The sequence below is a fragment of the Necator americanus genome, chromosome X (genome assembly GCF_031761385.1).
Source record: "Necator americanus strain Aroian chromosome X, whole genome shotgun sequence".
Classification (NCBI taxonomy): Eukaryota; Metazoa; Nematoda; class Chromadorea; order Rhabditida; family Ancylostomatidae; genus Necator; species Necator americanus.
Window position 1 is genome coordinate 23,675,430 of NC_087376.1, and position 22,048 is coordinate 23,697,477.

The window sequence follows — 22,048 nt, forward strand, 5'->3', positions numbered from 1 at the left end:
TTTTGGGTTAAAAAAAGAATGGTGAGTGTTGTCGATATTACTGAATAAATTAAAAAACAATACACTGACTTGATATTCTGTGCAGGAGTATTAAAAAAGAGAAGGAGCGAATCTTGAATAGATGTTACCTTGAGGAGGTAGAGAAATCTTAACCACTTATTTACAATGCACAACCAGTTTTTTAAAATCACCTTCGTGTTCCTTTATCTGTTTCAAAAGTACCAACATAATTCGAAGGTTCCACATGGAAACAGCGTAGGCACAAAATGATAGGAACTTACAGCATCTCGATAACCCTCGCCTCCAATATTTTTGGAATTTGGAATGCCCCGTTTTTAACGAAGATCATCATATACAAAATTTGAAGCTATCAGCTGCATCTTCCTGTGATATTTCACGTGAGCGTTTCTTCTGTTCCCGATACACTTAGAAATTTGACTCTACATTACGAAATTCCTCTTCAAAATTCCACCAGAAAATTCTAGAGGAAGTGTCTGATTCTTGAAAACAAATTAGTGCCTCGTGAATTATATCTTAGCTGGTGATGCAGCGTACGATCAGCGATGGGTAGGCAAAGTACGCAGCAACGATCTAAGTAGCAATGACTGTGAATCTCACAGGACACGTTTCCTCGCTAATTGATGATCATGATCATGATCGGGGCATATCGAAGATCCGACAGCACCCTCTCTATACAGACAAGTACTATGCATAACGCCTTGCTGCGGAGATTGGATCAGATGTCCTACTGTCCAAAGTGAACCAAGCTCCCCAATCAAGGTCCAATGTACACTGAGATTTTCTCAACTGAGGGTCGTAAGAGGAGTGTGGGAGCAAGAAGAGAAGAGTTGTAAGAGGGTGGGAAGAAGAGGAAAGAGATGAAAATAGCGAAGAGAAAAAGAGAAGAGGGTAGTCGCTGGTGAATAAACTCCTATTAAAAGGTGCAAAATTTAGTTCTAATAATATGCCATGTGACATGCGTAAATTCTAATTTTAATTTATTTTAAATATCCATCTTCCCTCAGAGGTGTGTCACAAAATTCACTTTGTGATCTTTCGTCGAATAGTGATGAGTGGGGATGCGGTTGACGAGAAAGTTGAAGCGTGTAGTTGAGAGAAAAATCTCCCGTGAACGTCGGCTAGTAAAGGACGCTCTTGAACATGACTTCCATTCTTCTTCAAATGGTAGCACATACAGCAATCAGAAATTTTAAAAAAATGGTATTGAAGAAACAAACGAAAGAAAGAAATCGCGGAATAAAAACGACCTTGTGCTTGGCCAGAGACGCGGTTGATTAAAGGGATAGACTCTGTTTCTGCTGTGCCAGGACTGACTCATGACATCCTTGTATCCTGCATGTCGGCTCGGCCAAAAAAGTGCAATCAAACGACTGGGAGGTACAAGTGAAGCGGTTTGGAGTCGCCTACAGCAAATCCACCTCCAAGATCCACCTGTTTCGCGAGAACGCAACGTTCTCCCAAGAACTCATGGGGCTTAAGGCCCGCAACCTGCCTATAGGTTTCAAAATTATGTGCATCTCACAGGGATAAGAAAGAATTTCCTGATTCTGGAGGAGAACGTGGAACGGTAGCACCAGGAAGGACTGGGTTGCAAGAGTTATCGAGGCTGCCAAAACGGGAAAGGACTAAGATGACGACCTGTACTTATAACGCACGTACGCTTGCATCGGAAGCGGCCATCGAAGATCTGATGATGCAAGCCAGGAAGATCAAAAACGACGTCATCGGGCTGACCGAGACCTCACGACGTCACCCACTCAACGCGGTATATGAAACTGGAGAAGAACTGTTCTTAGAGACATGCGACAGTAGAGAAGTTGGTTGAGTTGGCGTCCTCGTCAACACGAGTATGGGAAAGAACATCGACTCTTTCAAACAACTTACGACCCGAATCAGACGTCTGCGAACGAGACAATGTGGTTCGGTGCTAGCTTTGGCTATCTTCGTCGCTTACGCTCTAACATCAAGCTACAAGAAGAGCACCTCGAAGCTTTCTACATGGACCTGGAGAAGTTCTACCGGCAAGAACATATGTTCTACAAGGTCATAATTAGTGATTTCAACTCCAAAATTGCCCCGAGAAGAACGCCAGAGGAACTTCACATCGTGAACCAAGGCCTGTAATAGAATGAGAAGGGGGAGAGGCTTTCCGAGTTAATCATGACGACTAAGACTATCCATGGGAACTCGCAAAACCAGAAGTGTACTGTAGTAAAATCGACCGCATCATCGTCAGTAAAAGGTTTTGCCTGACGGATGCTGCTGTTGTGCTAAAGTTCTTTACGGGATCGGACCATCGTCTCCTCCGAGGAAGATTTTCCTTCACAAGGAGAGAAGAGAAAGCCGCCAAATTCAGGGAGAGAAATCCCAGAACTACCATCAACTGGGATTTCTTCGCTACGCTAGCCGGATTTTGGGAAGATTCCGCAATGGACAACATCAACGAGGAATATGACCGACTCGTTGAACATCTTCACGACGCGCGAAGAAGGCTGAGAGTTTTAAAACCACCAAGAGACGCTTGTCTCTTCAAACTCTTGAGCTGATGCGCCAGCAGCACGAGCCGCAAGCAAACAAGAACTCACGTCCGAGCTCGCAAGGGTAATACATCCTCACCGAAAATATTCACAGCTACCCTCGAGAAAGCAATGCGAAAGCTGGAATGGGACAACATGGGAGTGAAGATTGACGGTCGGCAGCTACATAATTGGCGCCTTGTTGATTACATCGTTCTGATAACATCTAGCATCAGTCAGGCGGAACGAATGCTGACCGAATTCGATGTATGTAGATGCACCGGTCTCGAACTGAATCTGCAAAAAACGATGTTCATGCGTAACGGATGGGTCTCGGATGCCCTATTTACACTCAACGGAACGAACATATCCGAATGCACCAGCTACGCTTATCTTGGTCGGGAATTGAACATGATGAACGACCTGATCCCCGAGCTGGGCAGGAGGAGACGAGCGGCTTGGGGAGCGTATAAGAGCATCGACGATGTAGTGAAGAAGACCAGGAACACACAGCTCCGTGCTCACCTCTTCAACACCACCGTACTTCCTGCTTTGACCTATGCTTCGGAAACCTGGGCATTTCGCAAGCAGGAAGAAAACGCGGTGAGCGTCATTGAACGCGCAATTGAGAGAGTGATGCTAGGAGTATCCCGTTCCACGCAAGTGAGGGACGGGATTCGAAGTTCTCTCCTACGTCAGCGATCAAAGATTACAGACTCTGCTGCGTTTGCCAAGGAAAGTAAAATAAGGTGGGTCGGACACGTGATGCGCATTAACGACAACCGTTGGACCAGAGCCGTGAGCGACTGGGTTCTTTGCGATATTAAGCGCACTACAGGAAGACCGCCGACTCGATGGTCAGACTTATTCACGAAGTCCTTCAAAGAAAAATATGATGCTCTCCGTGTCCCACGCGAAAGGAGGAACCACTGAACGACTCTGGCACCCGATCGGAACACATGGAAGAATAACTGGTGCCTGATCGACCAGTTCGAAGATCAACGGAAGTCAAGGTGATCAAAGTGAATCCACCATGTAAGTTGGTAAGATGGCGCTGTAAAAATTTGGCGTAGCGGTCTTTTTGTTGAACCGGTCAGGGATCAATCTCTGACAGAAGTGAAACTTTTGCATATGACGCTGAAAAATTTAAAGAGTGCACGTCTTATCTAACAATGATGCGTTTTCATACTATCACTCAAAAAAGCAATTTCAATGCGATTTTGGTGTTGAGTAACGACCCTCACAGTAAGTTTCAGGCAATATGATTTCGAACGGCTGCAGACAAGACCTTACCTATATTTGAGCAAAAATTTTCTGCTTAGAACTTTCCTAATTTTTCGGAACATAGTTAAGAAAAATTCTAAGTATTTCTTCTTATTTCCTTTCTGTTTGAAGCATTCTCAACTAGTTTTTTGAGGGAACCAGAACACTTAGAGAGATAAAAATTGTCAGTTTAGGGTCATACCAGATGCTTTACCAAAATAAGGCACCGAAATTTTCAACTGCGCAGCCGTAATCTCGCAACGAGAAAAGAAAGCGCAATTACAGATTTTCGGCTGTGGCTCAAAATCTGTATGACTTCGAACAATGCTCAGTACTTCAGCTCATGGTTTACAAGATTTAATTCGGTTAAATGTGTGTTATAGATAGAAAGCTTACTACTAGAATTTGTTTTCACTTTTTTGACGATTTTTCGTTTTCTCAAATGTTAGTTGAGAAAAGTGGAAAATTTTGCTAAAATTTTAAATTTCTTTTCAACTAACATTAAAAAAAATGTTTCCCAAAAAAAGATAATTAGGTTATAGGTTATGGTTCACTAAGTTATATATGTTTATTTCAACGGCAGTCATTTTCAATCAGGGCCATTGTTAATTGCTGAAATCACCTCCACACAACTTTAGATACATTGGCGGCAAAGGGTTTTCCTTAGTGGTTTTTTTTTTCGTTTTGCAAAAATCTATATCATGGCGGAGATCAGACTTTTGAAAAACCGCAATATGTTTTAAAAGAGAAAAATTGTGCCGTCGAATACACGATGAGAACTTCCTCATGTTTTCAAATTAAGTGGGTACGTATGTACACACTTAATTTGAAAACACTTCTAATCCTTGCAGTGAGCTATCTAACGTGTTCATATTACTTATTTTTATTTTTCTTGAAGCACTATACATTGATATTTATTACAGCACTACTTATTAATGTTCACTTATTTTATTTATTTTTATATTATATGAGTTAAACTCATTTATTAAGCGTTTATATGATTTCTTTAATTCTATTTACTATATTTTATTTTTTATTGCTATATGAGCGGCTAAATTAGAAAAAAAGAGATGTTAAAGGGGTTGTTAGCAAAGTTTTTCCTAACTACACGCTTGATCCTGCCCCAAACAATTATCGACTGATCCGATTACTAGGAATGGATCAGCGGCCAACTAATCAACGTGATTCCAGTAGAAGCCAGAGGACTGCAGTCCTCTCCGTAATCAATGCGTGCGATTTAGTAATGTCGTTTGCCCAAGAGTTGACAATCAAGTGAGTTCTAATGCTTACTGGTGCTAGGGATACTGTACAACAGAGGAAGCGAAACTTTGACTGGATCGGATTGCGCATAGACAATTTGAATGATTTCATCATGAACTGTTATGTGGAACGGCGACAAGGGGAAATCTTCAGGATTATTTGTTACATTAATGAATTCATTGGCTCACGGTATCAATATTGTGGTTGTATAATAGTTATAATTAATTTGATTAGCATGTCGCTTCCATTACAAGCAGCTGAAACTGTCGGTAGTTGTGCGGAGTGTGACTTGTATTGGGCACAGGGTTCTCCTCCGTCTACAGAAAAAAAGGTATATCTATGCGAGATGTCATGCTCTCCATATTCGATCGCCTAAAACATTCGCAAAGAGCCATAAAAGTAGATATTAAAGAGAAGACTGATACAAAGGAAATAGCTTATCTTGTTTCTAAATCTAGCTTCCGAAACAAGATACCGCAACGATTTTATCGAGCGCATGTACTATATACAGTCTGGACAAAAGGACCTAAACCATGCGCAGTTGCAGAGACCGCCGCGGTCGCAGTAGCAGTGCGGAACTCCTACTCATTTCTGGAGCCCTGTTCAGTGGTCTTGGTTCCACCGCACCAGCTTACGCAACTGCACCAGGTACCAGGTTGTTTTGACGCGAATGCACTGTGCGCGAGTACGGATTAACGCTCAATCAACAACTATCTTATTTTGAATTCTAAAGATCTGTTTAGATGTTATTATGTGATTTAGATAGAATAGAAAACCGGAAACTCTAAGGAACTCTAATAGAGTATCTTAACGAGCATAGTTAGTACGTTTGAATGAGAAACAACTCCCTGTCACAAGATCTGAGCTGGGCCTTAGGAAGATAATCGTAAAGCTTCTACTGATCAACCAAATGAAACTTTTTTCTTCTGAGTTCCAAATTTATTGGTTTCATTAACGAATTTGTTTTGTATTAGCCTAAGGTCCCTTATTTCAAGCTCGCAAAAAACTTCACCATTTAAAAATATTTAGCATCAGCTTCGATGCTTCAACTATTCAATGGAAGACGACCAAATGAAAGAAAATGCCTTTTCAATGTGATTAACAGCTCCCGAAAAATGATAATTCTCGCACAAGGGTGACAACGACCTCAATCATATTTGTAGGCAACGTTCTTATCGTTTGTTTGGCTTTGCACTAATTACCTTACTAATTCACTTTGTTTTACCATGCTGTGTTTTTGGCATAAGATGCAGTTCTGAAGGTGAACCCCAATGTTGGCCCCCTATTTCTATAGGTCCGCTGACTTGGCTTAAATAAAGGCAAAGAACTTTTGCATCGCAACTACATACTTGGTGCTTGGAGGTAAATGTCCATTTTGCATCTCATTTGGGAATTAGCAACCATGTAGCTTGTGCAGGATTTGCACCTCTCTTTTGATCCCCACTCTTCAAATCCTTGCATTGGTAAGATTGGCGTAGAAAAGAATTCGAAAGATTGAAAAGATCTTCCAAGAAAAAGAAAAGCAAAAGCATCAATGTTCATGAAATAATAAGTAGTTGATTGAATTGTAGCAGATGGGTGGTCATTAGGACAGCTTTCCGGAACTACGGAATGCAAAGTGAGAATGGTTAAGGGAAAGAGCTGCGAACACTCATAGAGGTCGACACACAATCCGAACAGCAAACGTTCGGTGACTGCAGCTTTTCTCCGCAGTGTTACATTTCTCAAGCACAAAGGGAATACTCAAGAACGTTCACACAGAATGTATAAGCGAACCACCGAACAATAACATATCAAAGAGATGCATCATTATCTTGGTTTGTCTGAAGAGTAAGTGTAGTCGTCCTTAATCCTCATCGGATGAAAATAAATATATACATGGTACAGAAAGTAAAAAAGGAAAACACATTGTACACCACGTCGAGAATTTCAATGTATTTCGAGGTAAACACCAACAAACTCTCGCCAGGATTTGCTAAAAGCTGAATACTCCACACACTTAAAGAAGAACACAAATACTTCTCCTAAACTACATAAGTATACTTATTTATACGATGCACTCATTTTGCTCGTATAATAAAGAAAGCAAAGAGTTGTAGTATGCAAGATTCGAGCAGTAATTAGAACTAAATAGAAGTAAAGTAGTGAAAGCTGGATCAAGAGAACAGACTGTGTAGAAATCCATTCTGTTCAACTTTATCATCGAAAGACAAAAAAGCCACAGTAGTCGATATCGTTCTGGCTGTATCAAGGTGTCCATTTGGCGATCTCAAGTAGACCGAGAGTAGTAACATTTGTTCCACGAGATACGAGCAAGTTCTCAACATTATATAGCCTGTGGATTACGCTTCAACTATAGTAAAAATAAGCAGATTTAAGAGAATCTTCTCGAGAACGTCACGTGCAGTAAAAGCAAACACATAGGATTGACCTCGTGCATGAGTTTTTTTTTACAGGGTCACATACTTAGAAGCAGCAGCAGCTGTAGAACGGATAGAAAGGAAAGATGAGCTGAAGCCGATTCGGCAGTCACCTCATGAACTACCAGTGCCTGTTGCTGACTGTCATCAACATCGAAAATGAACGAATTAGATTTTTACAACACTCCTACTATGTTTGTTAACGTCAGATCTCTACATCAGATTCTCTATTTCATGAGAAAAGAGTGAACATGGGGAAATCCAGGCGTACTTCAAACTTACGAAAGTCATTGAACTCGTGAGTTATCTACGTACAGAAGTCAGATCAATAGTACAGATAATTACATATAATTTAGAGAAAAATAACAAATTGTATGTGTTACATGCAAGAGAAGAAGGACATCATATGAACCGACTTTTCCGAGGTCGTCAATGAAGCGGAGGTAAATGAATGAAGAAGGGCGATTCTGGAGTTGGTTCACCTGAATTGTAAGGATACAACTATCTTGTAACTGGCTCATTCAACTCAGAAAGTTTTATCAAACGAAGCGCAGTGGACTAGTCGACTAGAAGCCCAAGAAAAGCCAAATAAATAAGTTCTTTCTGATGGCCATGTAAATTCTATTTCCTAGGTAGCGAACAATTCTGCCTAGTCGCTTGCGTAAGCTCTGCGTAAGCTCAAAAGTCTAGTTTATCGATCTATTGACTGTAGCACAGTTCCTTTTTGAATCACTGGAGCCTTTCTAATGGAGTTTTCACGTGGATTTACTACATTCGTCAGCATACATCGATTTTACCACTTTATTAATTGTTACTATATGCGCTCCTTTCGATCTATAGGAAAAGGAAAAGGGATTCGCATAAGCTGAGTACGGGAACGGTAGTCATCCTGGACAGAGATGATCAACTGATGATAAACGACAAAAATGATGTTGCAGTTCCTTAATGTCGAAACGACACTGTAAACCTCATCACAATTTCTTTGTTCTTTTTGATTTTTGTTTTCTTATTTTGATTTTTTTTTTTGATTCTGATCTCTCTAAGTGTTCTGGTTCTCTCAAAAGCTAGTTGAGAATGCTTCAAACAGAAAGGGAATAAGAAATACTTAGAACTTTTCTTAACTATGTTCCAAAAAATTAGGGAAGTTCTAAGGAGAAAATTTTTGCTCAAATATAGGTAAGGTCTTGTCTGCAGCCGTTCGAAATCATATTGCCTGAAACTTACAGTGAGGGTCGTTACTCAACACCAAAATCGCATCGAAAATGCTTTTTTGAGTGATGATATGAAAACTCATCACTGTTAGATAAGAGGTGCTCTCTTTTAATATCTCAGCGTCAAATGAATCAGGAATTGATTCCTAACCGTTTCAACAAAAAGACAGCTAGGCCAAATTTTTACAGCGCCATCTCACCAACTTACATGGAAGATTCACCTTGTTCACCTTGACCCCCGCTGATCTTCGAACTGGTCGACCAGGCGCTAGTTATTCTTCCATTTGTTCCGATCGGGTGCCAAAGTCATCCAGTGGTTCCTCTTGTCGCGTGGAACACGAAGAGCATCATAATTTTCTTTGAAGGAGTTCGTGAAGAAATCTGACCATCGGGTCAGCTTAAGACCGATGCATCTACATGTTTCGTCGAATTCGGTCAGCATTCCCGCTTGGCTGCTGCTAGGTGTTATCAGTACGATGTCATCAGTAAAGCGCAAATGGTGTAGCTGCCGACCATCAACCATCACTCCCATGTTGTCCCATTCCAGCTTTCTTTCATTCCAAAGATTGTATCACTCTGTCGGATCCCCTGTTCACGTCAACGATGATAAGGATAAAGGATAAAGTGTCTAGCGTTCATCAATCCGCTTAAGATGCGCCCCCACGTTCACTTCAATTCAGAATCGTTTGAGGTTCACGAACGTGTAACTGGCTTATACAATGACTAGCGAGGGCTAGCCGACGTGTCAAGTCAGTGTTTTTATCCTCCCAGACAAGTCTGGTACCAATTTATCGACCCTGGAGGGATGAAAGGCTTGGTGAGCACTAGGGAGGATTCGAATCTCCGATCGATCGTGCAGGAAGCGGAACTTCTAACCGCTACACTACACCCGCCCTATATGATAATGTCAATGATGATATTCTTGTAGAATGGCGAAATTGCGGTCGTGAAGTTGCTGTACAAGCCTCGAAGTACCTTTATGTACTGACTAGGGACGCCTTGGTTGTCCAAGGTTTCCATGACTGCTTCCGTCTCAATTGAATTGAAGGCCTTCTTCAAGTCGATGAAGGTGAGACAGAGCGACATCTTGTACTCTCGTGATACCTCGATGAGTTTCGAAACAGTGAGAATGTGGTCAATTGTGCTGAATCCTTTTCGAAACCCTGCTTGCTCGCATGACCTGTCTTATTCCTCGCCGATGTTGTCCATTGCGGAATATTCCCAAAAGCCGGCTAGCGTAGCGGAGAGATCCCAGTTAATGAAAGTTTTGGGATTTCGCTCTCTGAACTTGGCGGCTTTCTCTTCTCTCCTGATGAAGGAAAATCTTCCTCGAAGGAGGCGATGGTCCGATCCCGTTTAGAACTTTGGCACAACAGTGACGTCCGTCAGGAAGAACCTTTTATTAACGATGATGTGGTCTATTTCATTACGGTACCCTCCACCGTGTGACTGTACCGTGTAGAGAGGAGGGCTTCTGGAACTGCGAGTTCCCATGGGCGGGACCAACTGCTTACAATGGAATGAACAGGGGGAGGGGCTCTCCGAGTTTATCATGACGACTAAGACCATCCATGAGAACTCGCAGTTCCAGAAGCCCTCCTCTCTACGCTGGATGTGGGAGTCACCCGGTAGTGGGTACCATAATGAAGAGACCACACCATCTTGGGTCAACCTTGGCGTTGAAATCGCCAATTATTATGTAGAAGGCATGATCTTCTTGGTAGAACTTCTCCAGGTCCATATAGAAAGCTTCGACTTCTTCGTAGCTTGATGTTGGAGCGTAAGCGACGAATATAGTCTGTACAGGCATGGTTACAAATTTGAGATCACCTCACATCGCAATAATTCTCAAAATCTTCACCAAAAATTCCATCGGATGTGTCTGATTCTCCAAAACAACTTAACATACGGCTCCTTAATTATATAATAACCGGTGATGTATCGTATGAACAGGATTAGGTAAACAGAGTCAGCTATTCAGGTAGCAGCGATGGTGAATGTCTTTAGGATACACTTTACCGCTAATTGATCAAGCAAGCCATGATTGCAGGGATGCTCGAAAATCTACAGGAGCCTTTTTACGCGCACCCGCGTTGATCCAGAGGTTCCGAAAATTCTTGATAAGAACAACTGAAATAACTGCAACTTCATTTTTGCGAACGAAAGTCGTGCCCGTCCCCAACGTTTCTAGTCGTGGACGGGCACAGATTGTCGCAGCCGGTCTCTTCCTATTGAATCGTTTCTACGGCCGGCTAGTGTGTGATGGCGCACTCAGCACTCCGAATTCGGATCTATTTCGCACTCCCACTGCATGCGCTCCTGTTGAATTCTGTTATACATTGTTCGCTTTAAATTTCAATTCGCGCTCAAATTTGAATAGTGTTTCTATGCAATTTAGAAATAAGCCGTCTGGGTACTCTTCGTCTTTGCGTCTCAGGAAGAGCATTCGTTGTACCATATAACCATTTAGGGTGGCGGTCCCACCCGAGCGCAATGTATCCACGTAACCGTATAATTTTTGCATTGTATATTATCTCGCCGCATTCTTTGCACTGCATTGTATGTAGCTGTTGCTAACTATGACCAGGTCCGCATTGTAGTATTGTGCTTTAAGGATAAGCCATCTATTATTATTGTTGTATTGCACAACCATTGGCTTGACTAAAGCCGGACTTTAGACATTCTATGGTGTTCGCTTCCCTCGCCTTCACTGATTAACGAGAATTAGCAGAAGTGGCATTTTCTGTAAAACTAGGATGCTGTTTTTCTAACAACGACTTGTTCTTTTCCAAGTAAATTTAGACGGAAGATTTCAGTTTTCTTTTTAAACGCGTCATTCTAGATCTGGAGAACATTCAAACTTCAGCTTAAAACACTCTTTTGATGCCCACATAATATAGACACAATTCAAGAGTATTACTTGAAGTATTGTGTATGTGTATGTGCATGTGCACGTGGTAAGTTAGTTAAGTAAGCCTGTGTGGAAGTTGTAAAAGGTAAATGCGACGTTGCAACCGTTCCATATCCGTGACCACTGCCCGTGTTGCATTTTAACATTACGACATCTCCCCGCGTCCACTTCTTTGCACGTTTCCCTCGGGATGGTAACACCACTTCCTCAGAAAGTGGAAACACGCATGCAAGCGGCTGTGTAAATAGTAGCAAGCTGTTTATGTAATCTGACGTGGAACGTTGTCTTCACCAGTAAGTTGTCGCCCACTTCATTTCATGTTAAAACATAATCCTGGGATATTCTGTTAGGAAAAAACAGGAGAAAAACCCATACTTCGAGTGATACTTTCAAATTGTGTCTACATTATATTGGGATCGAAGGAGTGTTTGAAGCCGAAGTTTGAATGTTCTCCAGGTGTAGAAGTGACGCGTTTAGAAAGAAAGCCATGAAACCTTTCGCCTTTATTTATAATAAAAACAGGAAAAGAGGAAGAAAGCGTTGTTAGAACAACACAAATCTAATTTCAGAGAATAATACACTACTATTAATTTTCATTAGTCAGTAAACAGGAGCGAACGCCAGAGAAAGCATGAGTGTGTGTGTCTCACACACACACACACACACAAACACACACACACACACACACACACAAGGACCAAGCGCGTTATTATATAGCATGATATTACTTATATTGTATCTAAGTTTTCACATGAGTTTTTTTCCATGTATATCTAGTTTTAATAATTGTCGAAGCGTTTTTTTTTTTTTGCGTGGATCTTCCCTGTGTTCTTCTCTCCTTCCTAGAGCATGTGCTCTGCTCACACAAAACGGGAATCAATGTTTCACGCGAAGAACAAAAAGAAGTGGAGCAGGTAAGTGGGGAAGGTGGTAGAGAAATAACCCACTTGTCTGAAAAAAGTCGTTCCTTAGCTAGCAAGTTTAATGACATTCACTATTTCGCGCAAAAAAAGTGAAAACAGTTTTGCTTCTCCTCTTTTCTTCTTGTTCTTGTATTTGTAAAATAAAAAAGCCCTCCCAAATTTGCTACGAGTTCAGGGAAAACTTCTGAGATCTCTGATGCCATTGTTTCTGGTTTAAACCTTTCTATTTCGACTTATCTCTCTACATCTTTCATTGTGAACTTGCATGCTTCCACGTAGTTCATGGTCTATATCTTGTTGTTGTCAATGTTTAAATTCGTTGACAAAATTGTTGAGCGTATAATCATGAAGTAGAATAAAAAGTAAAAGTCTGCGCAAAAATCTCTTAGAATAAAGTCAAACAGTGCGAGCTAAATCATCAAGAGGAAGCATATTTACCTCAAGTGCAAGCGGCTGCGAGAAAGTCAGAAGAATTCTACATATCCGACGGCCAACATCAGTTCTCAGTCCTCTCTTTGCTTCTCTTCATAATCTTCATAGATGCCATGACGAGCGACCTAATGAAGCCTGCGTTATGTATGCTACACTGCGCCGATGACGTCATGCTGACGTCACAAAGCGAAGAAGAAATGCAGCAGCAAGCTGAAGTGGGGCGTGGATAACAGCTGACATAGACGAGACTGGTACCCTGAACACTGATGGGATGGACGTTCCGATGACCGCTATAAAATACTTCAATTCAAATACTATTACATCCACGGCAGCCACTGGAAGGTAACCGCCCATTTAAGCACTACATGGCTGAAGTGGTGACTCAAGTGCAGCCCTGTGACAAGAGGATGCCTGACCGTCTCTATTCAAGGATATAAAGAATTCCGCCATTCGACCTGTAACGATCTATGGCCCCGAATTCAGGTCTGCATCCAGAGTTGTGGAACGTCGTCCCGATGAGATGGAAATGAAGGTGTTACCTGAACGATTGGTGTCACTCTCCTCGACCACACTTTAAACAAAGATATCCGGTACAGAAAAGGTGTTGGTCTCATAGTCGGGAAAATGCGTGAAACTCGCCTCTGATGTTACTGTCGTCTATAACAGAGTGACAACTGTGACTCTCCGTGATAGGATTAGACATAGAATTAGATGTACCCGAAAAGAGAAAAACGGAAGGCTAAAACAGCGCTGGTTTTCTGAGGTTCAAACTGACATTGCCCTAGCTGGCATCAACACTGACCAAGCACAGAACCGGACGAAATGGCATCATCTAACAAGAAATACGCCACTACACGTGATAAACGCTGAAGAAGAAAAAAATATCTTGTCGGATAGAGCTTCACTCTTTTACTTTGAAAGGATTCATTTTGCCAACCCTATAAGTTAAAAGCTGAAACGTCTGACTGCTGGATTTGTATGGAGTTTATATATATATATATATATATATATATATATATATATATATATATATATATATATATATATATGTATATATACATATATATGTATATGTATATGTATATGTATATATATACATGTACATATATATGTATATATATATATATATATATATACATGGGGCCGAGTCTGATTGCTACCTGCACGTGGTGGCCCTGCTTTAACTAAACGCAATCAGGCGTTCGAGTGTACGCGTTGGAGAACGTACGAGCTATATAACCCGCACCGTTATTTGGCGAAAGCTTCCCATACATTGCAAAAAGGTGCTGTCGTCCAGCACACTGCCAAAGCCCATAACCTTAAAGGTCAACTGCCTGAAGGGAGCATGGAATCTTTGGCAACAACCATTCGTTTCGTCACGTTGAACTGCCGAGTGAACTCCAATAAGCCGTCCTGTCTAGGCTTCTGCGATATCTGTGTGCCTTTTGCTGCACAGCAGGAAACACGCATGAGAGATCTGCCCGTCATCAGCATCGAAAATTACACCATATACTGCGACGATGCTGATGAGAACAAAGTAGGTGGCTGCGCGATAGCTGTAAGGAACGATTACAAGAACCTGGTGGAGGAATTTGGCTCAACGTCGTCTAGATGCGCCTTTCTACGACTGCGGGATCGCAGAGGACGTAAACTCTGGATGGTAAGTGTTCACGCACCTACGGAAACCGCTGACGACAACAGCAAGGACGCCTTCTATGATGAGCTCAATGTGTTGATGTCTACAATACCAACCCAGCAGGTGGTCATTGTCGAAATCGATGTCGGAAATGCGAAGAAGGGACTCGAACAGCAATCCGATGTGCTAGGAAAATGTTATTATCCAGCGTAGCCCACATCGGACAACGGTGACCGTCTGGTCGACTTATGCTAACAGACGGGCCTCATCATCACTTCTACGTTATAGAGGAATCATCGATGCCATCAGCTCACGTGGTAGGGGTCCCTTTCAACGCCTGAAGAGCAGCGCAAGCGGAAGATGAAGACTCTTAAACTTCAGCCCGACTACGTTCTGGCGAGCAGCATTCCTCAGTCAGGTATCCGAAAATCTAGAGTTGTATGGGACATCGCGATCGACTCTGACCACCGTCCAGTTCTTCTCAGCTTCAAGATACAGTTCCACAAGAGAAACCGAGGAGCTTCTCTTCAACCGAAAATTGACATGGCAAGTCTGAAAGACGAAGAATGCAGAACGAAATTCCGCCGTGTGTCTACTCATGGTGGAGTACGGACCAGGAAGCTTAACGATGCGGATTCCTTCACAAAGTGCATCCAGGACGCTGCAAGGGAAACGCTTCCGATTCTATTCCCGCGGAAGAATTTTGCCTTTGCATCTGCGGAAACAAAATCCGCGTACAATTCTGTATCTGTCGCGCAGCACTGGTGACTTCAACCAGGAAAAGCGTCTTAGAAGGAAGCTGCGTCGTCAGCTGCAAGAAGACCGTGATAACGAGTGGACGTGAAGAACGATGGAGTTCGAGAAGGCGTGGGAGGACAGGAACCTTAGAAAGCTTATGCTCTACTAAAACAGTATAGCGGCAAAATGGAAAGATGTTCTCCTATCCTCAACACTGCCAATGGAGTAGCTGTTGGTGAAGCAACCCTTCCAATTTGGAGGGAACACTTCAAGACCTTGCTGAACCGGCTAGCACCGTCAGCTCCTGAACTCGAGCACGTTCATAGGCCGACATATGTGGTTAACGAGGAACCTCCGACCGAGTTCGAGGAGGTTCTGCTCTGTATTACATCTGGGATTCGTGAGATGACAAAGATCATCCGTTCAATACTGATAGACGAAAGGATACCTGACTCGTAGAGACCCGCTATCATAATTCCTCTCCACAAGAAGTTATCCGTCACGGACCCTAGGAGTTATCGAGGAATCTCCTTGCTGCGTGTTATGCACAAGATTTTGGAGCGGATTATTCTGGTCTTGATGACATGAATCAACGAACAACTGCTGCAGTTCGAACACCAGCCGGATGTACAACACAGTTTGAGGTGGTAACTGGAGTAAGAAAAGGGGCAGTGGCAGGACTCTTCTTGTTCAATTTCGCCATCGACGACATTATGCGAAGAACAGTAGATCAGTGTCCTACCTATATCATTCTAGCACCGTCAGGACGCCCCTTGACCGATATCGAATACTCTGACGATGTTGTTATATTCGCGAAAAGCGGTACGAAACTTCAACATGTTGTCAACCTTGTATCGAAGCTGGCTGCAGCCTATGGACTACGTCTTCGCATGAATGCAAGCAAGTGTGGATCTCCTCGAGACCTCGAACGGGAATCAGGGTTAACGGACAACCGATAGAACTCGTCGATGAGTTCTGTTACCTAGGCTGTACGCTGAAGAATAATGGCAGCTACGAGAGAGAGGTTCAGCAAAGATGCGTTAAGGCCACTTCTGCATTTAACTCCTTAACAAAATGCCTCTGGTCGACCCCATCACCAAAGAAGTCAAGCTGCAAGTCTACCTATCCGCAATTCGTCCCATCATGATGTACAAACTTGGGCAGCACTATCTACGGTGATGGAGAGGCTTGATTGCACGCAACGAAAGCTGCTTAGATGGCTACTTGGTTACTTTTGCCCTAGGGTATGCCACAATGAAGATTCTTTACGGGTAAAATGATGTGGTGTACCCGTGGATGACACGTGGAAGATATCAACATCTTTCACTACCATCGAAAGTGGCTAAAGTAAATCGCCTTCGCTTTTTTGGTCATATATTAGGGAGACCGGCAGATTGCCTTGTTCAAGGAGTTCTGAGAAGTCTCTCGATTTCAAGCTGGAGGAAGCCACCTGGCCGAAAACGGAATTTTTGGACTGAGGTGATGAAAGAGGACCTGAGGACACTCGGCGTGGATAGGCAGTTCAGGCGAGACGTAAGGTTTCGCAGAATATAGAATAGCGACGAATGGATTGATTCTGTGGAAGATCTCGCAGAAGATCGAGAAGGTAGGCCAGAACTATGTTCAAGGACAGCGCACCTCGGGGAAGATGCGGGTAATCGCGTCAGGCTATGACATCAGCCCACCGATTAAATAAAGTAAGTCATGGGTTGTTGTCTTATTTTTGTTTTCCAACAATGAATGATGTTTCAGCGTAAAATGACGTGAACAACATCATCGTATTGATAAAGATAATGCTCCAGGCGAGATCATGTAAACTGTTGGCTGCTACTTAAAGGCATCACCCCACGAATCTGAAGTGGGCCGTTTTTTACGGCAATTAGGAATAAATGGACGGAATCACCCTCCTCTTCATAATCTACTATCCCGTATACGAATACTCCACCTGAAATCCGTACGAGCCGTTTGCACGGATGTTTCCACTTTCTTGAGAAGGAATGTTATCAACTTGATGCAAACGTGCAAGGAAATAAAGAGAGTTACAGAGGTGAAACGCAAAACGGGCATGGAAACGGTTGGCAACGTCTCATTTACTTTTTGCGACATCCACACGAATTTGCACACGATGCTAGGCACCAATTCGACGGCGTAGGACCCGTCGCATCCCATTTTATAGCTTTGTGGCGTCGACGTACCAACCCGACCCGGTGGGACCCATCGCGCCGCCTTTTTGCACACAGAGAAACAACAAACAAACACACACATACGGACTAAGATCGTTATTATATACCAGACTCATACCGATCATTAAAAATTAACAGTAGTGACACTTTCTGTAAATTTAGGATTTTCCTACCAATGCCTTCTTCAATTTTTCCCTCGAACATTTAGGCAGAATTCAAAAATGAAAGATTTCATAGTTTTCGTCCTAAATGCGTCAGTGCTACATTTGGAGAACATTCAGACTTGATTATACATCTATATTTCTTTAAAACTTCCAGATATTGGAAACATTTAAAGTATGAGTTCCTCTTTTTATTTCTCTCAGCATGGATGTTAATGTTAGTGTTAGAAAGGATGTTGGTAACCTCAGGGAAACATACTGGGAAATAGATATGCGAATTCTACCGCTTCGTGGGTCTCGTGCACCAACCCAACGCAGTGGGATCCATCTCACCCCACCCTATAGCTTTCTGGCACTGGCGCACTAATCCGACACCGTGGCACCCGTCTCCTTCTCTTTTTGGAATTTCGTGACTGACATTCACGTTCACGAAGTATACATTCACATAGAAGCTTATCTACCCTCACTAACATATGACAGAAACAAACATGCCTTATGAAGATCAACATAGATAGCACACAGTCCTGGTAGTGGTCCAGTGGTAGAGTGCTCGCCTATCAGTTGCATGGCTATGGTTCGGCACATCACCGGTGCAGAGTTTTGCATAATTATGGAGTATTTTCGTGACAAACACACACAGGACGGACTAAGCGCGTTGTTATATAGCATGATCATGATAGGCAGGGTCCAAAGTACCCCGCTCAGACGGGCAGTGGGATCGAGATCGAGATGACAGCCCCGAGGCCCTCAAAGGCGCGGGGTGGGGGCGTCAGTGCAGGAAACGCGTCCATATGGGTTCGGATGGCCTAAGCCTTCACTAAGTAGCTTAGCCCAATGTCAGTTCCTCAGGATCCTGGCAGTCCTTTCCGGGTTACACCACCTTAGGACTTCTACCCGCCCACGACTCTGTTGACTACAACCATTACCTTTTGCTCCATACTTCAGTGCATCTCCGAGCCACCATACGTTTCAGTTATCAGCATGCCGAAACTTCTCTTATAGCATGTATAGAACTGCTATCGCACTTTGTTGTTGAAGCATAGCAAAATGGCAAAGTCTCCACCGGAGACAATGCCGAAGTTCATTAGTTTATGTAGTCAAAGGTCATAAGTTCATAAGTTTTCGTTCATTGGTCCCATCTAGCATATCCACGAGCGAAGAACCCGCGCTAAGAAAAAAGTAGGATTCGAAGCTTCTACCGACTCTGTAACAATTCTTCGAAGAGCGCACTATTTTCGGTATTTCGGAATACGGAGCCATAAAATGGAATACGAGGTAGTTTATTTGGAAGTAAGGACGCTAATAAGTGAAAAGATCAATCGTAACCTTCCGTTCACTTGTTGTTTATTTGTATTTTCATTCAGTAGCTTGAGCTTATACCATATTTTTACAAGAAAAATCTGCAATCCTACTTCTGTCGTCGTGTAAGTCTGTTTCACAGTTTTTTTCGATTTCTTGGCCTTTTGCGATAAAAGGAAGCCGCACTAATTCTCGTTTCTTCACTCGTCGACTTTCCGTTCCTTGTGCTTCTTCGGATCTGAATGCCCAATTCAGCCTCAACACTCCAAATCTTTATCAAATTCATAACAAAATTACGTTGGAGGGGACGAGTTCAGCTTCGGCAAAAGCAGTGAATTCCATGAAACAACTGTCTGGATGTTCTTCAGTGGTATCAGGTAGTAGTGGAATTGGTTCTTCACAATTCTATATTCCTGTTCAAGCTGTTCGCGGTTTTTATCTGAGTATAATGAAATTATTGCCATTTTTTGCTGCCGGTGTTATTGTTATAGTCACCACTAACAGCGCGCGCAAGCCGCAGGCGCAAACATGGGCCAAAAAGCTTGATTTTGCTTCTAAGGTAAGCATGTAGCTCAGTAAGGAGATTTCAGGGAAGCCCAGCACAAAGGATTACGTTACGCGTGTGGTTAACATTCAAATTCAGACATTCAAATAACTTTAGCTGTGCAGTCGAGCGCACCGTCTAGATCGCCTTCAATCAACCTTTCAGCAATCGTTTCATATCTGCTCAGTTTGGAAATAGAATTGTCCGTTCTTTGCATGATCATGGACTGTATTGCGAGATCGTTGACTGCAGAAATCCCTGAAGTAGCTTTTTTGATTTGAAAAAATCGCATAGAAATAAAAAATCATAATAATAAGATCTTAAAGAAATAAAATGTTATATGTATCCGAGAGGAAATTACTGACTATGGGACTTTGTCATTCTTGTTTTCAAATTCCATTCCTATTGTTTTTTTTTCAGGGTATTAAAACGCAGCCAAGTGGATAAAACGGAGCACTTTCAACACCACCTTTTTCCATTTAATCGAGACAATAAGGCCACAGGAGATGAGATTGCTGCTGTATATGGAGGAGCAATCCTTGAAGACAGCGCTTGCCTTATGTCTTTGCGCTTCAAAATTGGGAACTTTAAGACTCGAAACGGACCACACACTGGCCTATTCAATAGTTCAGTTGAGAAAATTCTTTCGGGCTGAGGAAAATTTTTTCCTCTTGTAGAATTAGAGTGATATGCAACATTTCAGAAATGGTATCTGCTTCTATGTGCGTCTTCCACTCTAAAATAGCTTCACACCTTAATCCTCAACTCAATATTTTGTTTGGAATTGGAACTGACTTTCGGCTTGCATGGTATCTATTCGTACAACAAGATCAATTAATTCCTTTTGTTCTTTGGATTGTGCCAACGATCGCAATCTCGTCTCGACCTTCTTCGCGGTTTCCTGCCCTTTGCGAAGCGCTTTTTCAAGCTTCTGCCGAACATCGACCATTCCATTGAGACGTTTATCCTAAACATTCATTACACCAATGTGAGTAGCAATGAATGAACGTGAAGGAAAATTTGTTCAACTAGATTTGCTACTACAGATAAACTGAACCAAGCGTTTGCCAATAGGATCATTGCTTTTCACAGTTCTGACGTACCAATTCAGCAACGTCCCTCTTCAACCGGTTTATACTTTCTACAGCTTTATCAGCTTCGTTATGCTTCTCCCATGCGTTTATAATAGCTAGCTTAGATGTCCGACTCAACTCCACTTCATAGGCACCTTGATTTGCTTCCATAAGACGTTCCCTGCATATACCGAATCATAGCATATCTACAACAACAAACAAACGGTAAGGATAGCGCACCGAAGTTTCCGCTGCTTGTCGGAAAGTGCCATGTACTGTTCTTTCAGCTGGTTAAATAAAGTCAAAAAGTCTCGCTTGCCATTCTGAAACAAAATTCTGCTTCTTTTCACGGAAAGAACTAAGAAAAAATTTGAAGCATTTTAAGTAGTGGAAGTTGCTCATTAAATAGCACATTCATTGCAGGATTTTGTGAAGATGCTTTAATAGTGTAAGAGATGTAAGTGATATGCTCTGTATGCAAGTTAATCGATATTGTAATATTCCGTTTACGGACAACGCTCTCCAACATCGGAAGCGGAGCTTTCTCGCAGCTGGTCTCATAAGAGCCCACGCTCGAAGCACACGAGGAGAGCTGCTTCCACTTCGCCACGCTTACTGGTGGTTCACATCCACGCTGCTGGGTGCACTTCGGTGTCTCGTAGTGGATAGAGTCCTCTTTGTAATAGTTTATGGAGGCGTATGCTCCAAGCATGGGCTCTTTGAGCCCAACTGCGAGGGAGTACGGGACAAGAAGTACCCGTGAAACCGGCTGACCGCTTCTGACCTCCCTTCAGCGCCGCGCGCCTCCACGTAATCACGTCTGCCACTCCACCAGCTAGACATTCTCCACGACCGCCTGAGATCATCTATACCCCGCCTACCTGTTGCTCTCCAATCAACGCCGTGCGCGATGTTCGCGCCGCGACAAAGCGGTGGATACTGCAAATTTTGAGGGGAGAGAAGTGAAAAACGAATTGACGCAGCAAATTCTGATGTGTAGAAAATTCTGGTGTTTTGGTGTTCGGATTTAGTAAACTAAGCGCATATTATTGGAAATAAGAGAGAAATAGATCCTTCTATCAAATGTAACTTCACATAAGTAATGATTATCTTAAAGAGATGTTGCGGGGAAAAGAATAGCATGCATGTATTTTCAGACATCTCATAATTCCACACATTTCACCTCCTAACTCTTCTATATAAACTCGCAGCGCATAAATATGCGTTTGCCACGATGTTATTCAACGAATTCTTGTTCAATTTACAACTGCAGCAGCTATACGTACTACAACTTTATGTTCTTATTATTTTGTATACATTCTTTAAACTCCTTTCTACATTTTACCTTTTCAAACTTTTACATAGATATAACGTTCATACAGAGCGCATGTCAAATTTTATTTCAATACAAGCTTGCTTGCAATACATGCAATGCTTGCATGCTTGCAATGCATTGC

The 22,048-nt window shown here is 42.5% G+C and overlaps 10 protein-coding genes across 15 annotated transcripts in view; 7 read left to right on the plus strand and 3 right to left on the minus strand.

The window, feature by feature from the left end:
• Positions 1–544: 544 nt before the first annotated feature.
• RB195_025097 (uncharacterized protein) lies at positions 545–1,846 on the plus strand (the record flags this gene model as incomplete). Its single annotated transcript, XM_064213106.1, has 2 exons — positions 545–567; positions 1,546–1,846. 2 exons carry the CDS (start codon positions 545–547, stop codon positions 1,844–1,846), a joined length of 324 nt encoding a protein of 107 aa, XP_064068987.1.
• An 89-nt stretch (positions 1,847–1,935) lies between these two features.
• On the plus strand, positions 1,936–2,567 carry RB195_025098 (uncharacterized protein; the record flags this gene model as incomplete). The annotated part of the gene is made up of 2 exons (XM_064213107.1): positions 1,936–2,074; positions 2,194–2,567. The coding sequence occupies 2 exons, from the start codon at positions 1,936–1,938 to the stop codon at positions 2,565–2,567; spliced, it is 513 nt and encodes a 170-aa protein (XP_064068988.1).
• Positions 2,568–2,669: 102 nt separating this feature from the next.
• On the plus strand, positions 2,670–3,470 carry RB195_025099 (uncharacterized protein; the record flags this gene model as incomplete). The annotated part of the gene is made up of 1 exon (XM_064213108.1): positions 2,670–3,470. One exon carries the CDS (start codon positions 2,670–2,672, stop codon positions 3,468–3,470), a length of 801 nt encoding a protein of 266 aa, XP_064068989.1.
• Positions 3,471–4,956: 1,486 nt separating this feature from the next.
• Positions 4,957–7,643, plus strand: RB195_025100 (uncharacterized protein; the record flags this gene model as incomplete). Its single annotated transcript, XM_064213109.1, has 2 exons — positions 4,957–5,072; positions 7,517–7,643. 2 exons carry the CDS (start codon positions 4,957–4,959, stop codon positions 7,641–7,643), a joined length of 243 nt encoding a protein of 80 aa, XP_064068990.1.
• A 266-nt stretch (positions 7,644–7,909) lies between these two features.
• Positions 7,910–10,501, minus strand: RB195_025101 (uncharacterized protein; the record flags this gene model as incomplete). 2 transcript variants are annotated; one of them, XM_064213110.1, is made up of 3 exons in its annotated part: positions 7,910–7,962; positions 9,681–9,795; positions 10,364–10,501. In XM_064213110.1, the coding sequence occupies 3 exons, from the start codon at positions 10,499–10,501 to the stop codon at positions 7,910–7,912; spliced, it is 306 nt and encodes a 101-aa protein (XP_064068991.1). The 2 variants fall into 2 exon arrangements, with proteins under 2 accessions (XP_064068991.1, XP_064068993.1); XM_064213111.1 differs by lacking the exon at positions 7,910–7,962 and having other exon boundaries at positions 9,586–9,835; positions 10,317–10,501.
• RB195_025102 (uncharacterized protein) lies at positions 8,960–9,223 on the minus strand (the record flags this gene model as incomplete). The annotated part of the gene is made up of 1 exon (XM_064213112.1): positions 8,960–9,223. The coding sequence occupies one exon, from the start codon at positions 9,221–9,223 to the stop codon at positions 8,960–8,962; it is 264 nt and encodes an 87-aa protein (XP_064068992.1).
• Positions 10,502–14,302: 3,801 nt separating the features above from the next.
• On the plus strand, positions 14,303–14,806 carry RB195_025103 (uncharacterized protein; the record flags this gene model as incomplete). The annotated part of the gene is made up of 1 exon (XM_064213113.1): positions 14,303–14,806. One exon carries the CDS (start codon positions 14,303–14,305, stop codon positions 14,804–14,806), a length of 504 nt encoding a protein of 167 aa, XP_064068994.1.
• A 35-nt stretch (positions 14,807–14,841) lies between these two features.
• On the plus strand, positions 14,842–16,290 carry RB195_025104 (uncharacterized protein; the record flags this gene model as incomplete). Of its 3 annotated transcripts, XM_064213116.1 has the most annotated exons (4): positions 14,842–14,910; positions 14,975–15,357; positions 15,511–15,703; positions 15,844–16,290. In XM_064213116.1, the coding sequence occupies 4 exons, from the start codon at positions 14,842–14,844 to the stop codon at positions 16,288–16,290; spliced, it is 1,092 nt and encodes a 363-aa protein (XP_064068995.1). The 3 variants fall into 3 exon arrangements, with proteins under 3 accessions (XP_064068995.1, XP_064068996.1, XP_064068998.1); XM_064213114.1 differs by lacking the exons at positions 14,842–14,910; positions 15,511–15,703; positions 15,844–16,290 and having other exon boundaries at positions 14,954–15,361; XM_064213115.1 differs by lacking the exons at positions 14,842–14,910; positions 14,975–15,357; positions 15,511–15,703 and having other exon boundaries at positions 15,916–16,290.
• On the plus strand, positions 15,518–15,790 carry RB195_025105 (uncharacterized protein; the record flags this gene model as incomplete). Its single annotated transcript, XM_064213117.1, has 1 exon — positions 15,518–15,790. The coding sequence occupies one exon, from the start codon at positions 15,518–15,520 to the stop codon at positions 15,788–15,790; it is 273 nt and encodes a 90-aa protein (XP_064068997.1).
• Positions 16,291–16,313: 23 nt separating the features above from the next.
• Positions 16,314–22,048, minus strand: part of RB195_025106 (uncharacterized protein) — a gene marked incomplete at both ends in the record, with an annotated part of 22,132 nt that continues 16,397 nt past the window's right edge. For 2 of the 3 annotated variants that reach the window (XM_064213119.1, XM_064213120.1), the window contains 6 exons: positions 19,050–19,212; positions 19,272–19,413; positions 19,654–19,776; positions 20,314–20,485; positions 20,622–20,772; positions 20,832–20,914. In XM_064213119.1, coding sequence (XP_064069000.1) covers positions 19,050–19,212; positions 19,272–19,413; positions 19,654–19,776; positions 20,314–20,485; positions 20,622–20,772; positions 20,832–20,914 — 834 coding nt within the window. Of the gene's footprint in view, positions 16,397–19,049; positions 19,213–19,271; positions 19,414–19,653; positions 19,777–20,313; positions 20,486–20,621; positions 20,773–20,831; positions 20,915–22,048 lie in introns of those variants that run through there. The other variant, XM_064213118.1, reaches the window with a different exon arrangement.